We start from the raw sequence: 3,403 nt of genomic DNA on the forward strand, positions 1-3,403 counted from the left end.
TGGAAATTTGTTGCATTCTTAAAAGAACTTTATGTTTCTTTATTTTCTTATGAAATTTTGAATCAAGTCACAATTAAAAAGTTAGGCTTCCAACTATTAATAATAATAACGAATGTGAGAAAACCTATGACTAGGCTTTCATCACCAATTATAAGGTCCAGGCCTTTTTTTTAAAAGGTTGGATATTAGTTAATCAGTAGGTCAGGATTAAAAAAAATAATCGGTTAAATAGTAATCAAAAGAATAATTGGGTATCATTATTTATTTAGAAACTAATATATTTTAAGAAAATAAGTATTTAAAATTTGAAATCTTGAGATTTTGAAATTTTAAAAAATTTAATGTAATCTTTTAAAATTTGAAACTTTGAAATTTTGAAAACTTTGATGTAATATTTGAAAATTTTAAAATTCCAGCCGCCTAGGACTGATATTGACCAAGACCGCCTAGCACTAATCGTAGACGAGTCGAGGCCGCCTAGCACCTAAGGACCGGGCGGATGTTTACAACACTGTTTTTCCCAAAAAAAAAATAGTAACTAGAATTTTTAACCAGTAATTAAAAATATATATATATATATTTACAAACAGTTTTTTTTAATACATACTAAAAAGTCTAGTTATTCAATAATTTTTAACCATAATTTATAAAACCGGATACTAAAAAATTCAGAACCAATCCTAATTTTTATAATAACAATGAATCAAGTTCAAATCAATCAAGAAATTATTTGCATACACTTTGTTGAAGCTTTCAATATGAGATAAATGGCAAAAAATCATGCCACAAACATACGATATTAGAATTACCTATTATAGTATGCAAAAGATAATAGTATTACATATTTTTGTAATAAAAAATCTGATATCTTTATAATACATACATAACTTATTTGGAAAAATTTATAGGAGGTTCCAAGGAACTTACCAGAATTGCAAGATCAATATCTTTATCCTCAAATTTCTTGATGAAGGGGTGACCCAAAAGCTCTAAAGCTGATGATCTGTCTTTAGGCTCTTTCTGTATGCTGCACATTTACATACAAATATATTATAAATTTGACAAAACAGTTTTTTATTTTCATAAACTATGATCATATTTAATATGTTAAGTTACCATGAAGAGATAAAGGAACAAAACTCCGGCGAAAACTGATCCGATGGGGCGGCAGGTGGCGGCTTTGAGACAATGGCATCCAGAAGCTCATAAAAAGTTGGCCAATTTTGTTGATCTTCAGATTGTATATATGGAAATCTTCCTATAGCACACTCCAATATCACTAGACCCAAACTCCATATGTCACTTTTATAGTCATATGTCTTCCCACTAATTCTTTCCGGCTTAAGAATATAAACATTTAATATCATGAACAAGATTTTAAATTGGTAAACATTAAGAAAGGTATGAAAAAGTCAACTTACAGACATATAGTTATATGTTCCAACAAATGTATCACGTTGACCCATTGAACTAGCAAGCATTGCACTAACACCAAAATCTGTGATCTTTACTTGACCTATTTGGTTTACAAGTAGATTAGATGGCTTTATGTCCCTATGAATTACATGTCTCTCATGGTGTAAATACACAAGACCCTGTAATACCTGTCATAAACACTACATTCATCATATATAGATCAATAGAAGTTATAGAACAGAGTTTTTCTCTGACATAAAAAGGTAGGACATGGAGTTGCTATTAATATGTTCTGTGTAAGGTGTAAAGTGTTAAAAGATTCACTAACCTGTTTGCAGAGAACAGCAAGATATGGTTCAAGAATGGTCTTGAGTTGTCTGATGACATCAGTTAAAGATCCACGATCCATGTATTCAAAAACCAAAGAGATGGCTCCATTGTGGTAGAAAGAGTGATAACAGACGACGATGTGAGGGCATTGAGATGCTTGATTGATTTTCAGCTCTTGCACGATTTGTTTGCGTATATCTTCTTGAATGTTCATCTGGATTACCTGTCGCCATAATTGATGCGCTTAAAAGGTGTAGCTTATACGGAAGGCGTTTATTCAAACACTGAAAACAAATGGAAAGTAATCTGAGTTTTATGGAATCCAACCTTCAAAGCAAACAATCTACCAATCCATTTATGTCGAACCAGTTGAACTATGCCTCCACTTCCTTTTCCGATGACTTTGATGGTCTCGAGGTCTTCCAGTGAAAATTGGAGGTCGATCTCCTTGGCGTCAGAGGGCTGTTCAAATACCAAAGTGAAATTGTGAAACTGAGTTTTGGGGAAGATCATAGAGGTAAGTTTCACTTCATGACAAATTATAGGAAATCAAAACTCGTAAATCAGATTTGGTTTAACAATGAGAAACTTACACGATTTTCCTTATCATCAGATGTGAGTCTTAGTCCTTTCAAATTTAGAAGTAAATCCCCATCATGAAATGTACCACTCGTTGTCCTAAGAATCCACTATAATCATCAGATATTACAAAGCTGTAACTACGTTTATTGAAATCAAATCAAAATTTTCACCAATTAGGGCTTTAAATGATATCAAAAGGAGATATCAGACGCTACAAACGCGTAACTACGTTCACATTCATTAGACCATAAATTCACAAATTAGGGCTTCACATGATCGGAACACAATTACAAATCAAATCAACGTAGAAACACCGTGGCTTGGTTCGAAATTGAAAAGGAGATCATATGCAAACTTACAAGAAGCTGGTAATTGGAGCATCTTGAGCGGGAACAGAGAGCTTGAGCTGCTTCAGTGACTTCATGCCCTTCATTGTTGTGAGTAGGATTAGGGTTTCTCACAACTGTGTGTGAAAGTGAAACGGATAGAAAATAGAAATTGGAATAGTTAAGCTGAGTAGCTGACCGACAGACGCCATTGAAAATAATAAACAAAATTCAAATAAAAATGACCGCCAAAAGTCATAAAAACTTCAAATACAAAGATTACGTTTTCCAAATTCACTCCCCAAAAAAATAAATGTTTATCAACTTGACCCCCCAAATTTAACCCTGTTTGTAAAATGACGTTTAAAATGAAAAGTGAGTTACAAATACAAGTTAGTTTATAGACTAAGTGTCTAGAGATGCACACGAAAACCGGATTGGCCCATAGGATCCGATCCAATCCGGAAACCGGATTTGGTCAAAACCGGTTTTGACCGAACCAATTTGGATTAAGTCGGTGACCGGATTGAAACTAGTTTGGTGCTTCGGACGGAATTTCAGATTCGACCCCGGATCGTAAACCGGATTTGACTGAAACTGGTTCCAAAACCGGATTGAAACCGGATTTTTTTTACCATTAAAAAACGGGCATTTTCATATATATTTTTTTCTAACCGTTTGAACCTTCAAAAAACGGCTAGTTTGATTTTTCTTGACTTTTTGGCCCTTCTAAACACATATAAATACAT

The 3,403-nt window shown here is 33.3% G+C and overlaps 1 protein-coding gene across 1 annotated transcript; it reads right to left on the reverse strand.

Moving 5' to 3' along the window:
• Positions 1 to 759: 759 nt before the first annotated feature.
• On the reverse strand, positions 760 to 2,855 carry MKK6 (MAP kinase kinase 6). The gene is made up of 7 exons (XM_078958540.1): positions 2,688 to 2,855; positions 2,340 to 2,424; positions 2,074 to 2,208; positions 1,745 to 1,969; positions 1,422 to 1,604; positions 1,117 to 1,340; positions 760 to 1,027 (listed from the first exon to the last, which is right to left on the reverse strand). Exons 1-7 carry the CDS (start codon positions 2,759 to 2,761, stop codon positions 889 to 891), a joined length of 1,065 nt encoding a protein of 354 aa, XP_078814666.1. The 5' UTR covers positions 2,762 to 2,855; the 3' UTR covers positions 760 to 888.
• Positions 2,856 to 3,403: the final 548 nt, after the last annotated feature.

The sequence above is a fragment of the Lactuca saligna genome, chromosome 5 (genome assembly GCF_052625555.1).
Source record: "Lactuca saligna cultivar CGN05327 chromosome 5, ASM5262555v1, whole genome shotgun sequence".
Lineage (NCBI taxonomy): Eukaryota > Viridiplantae > Streptophyta > Magnoliopsida > Asterales > Asteraceae > Lactuca > Lactuca saligna.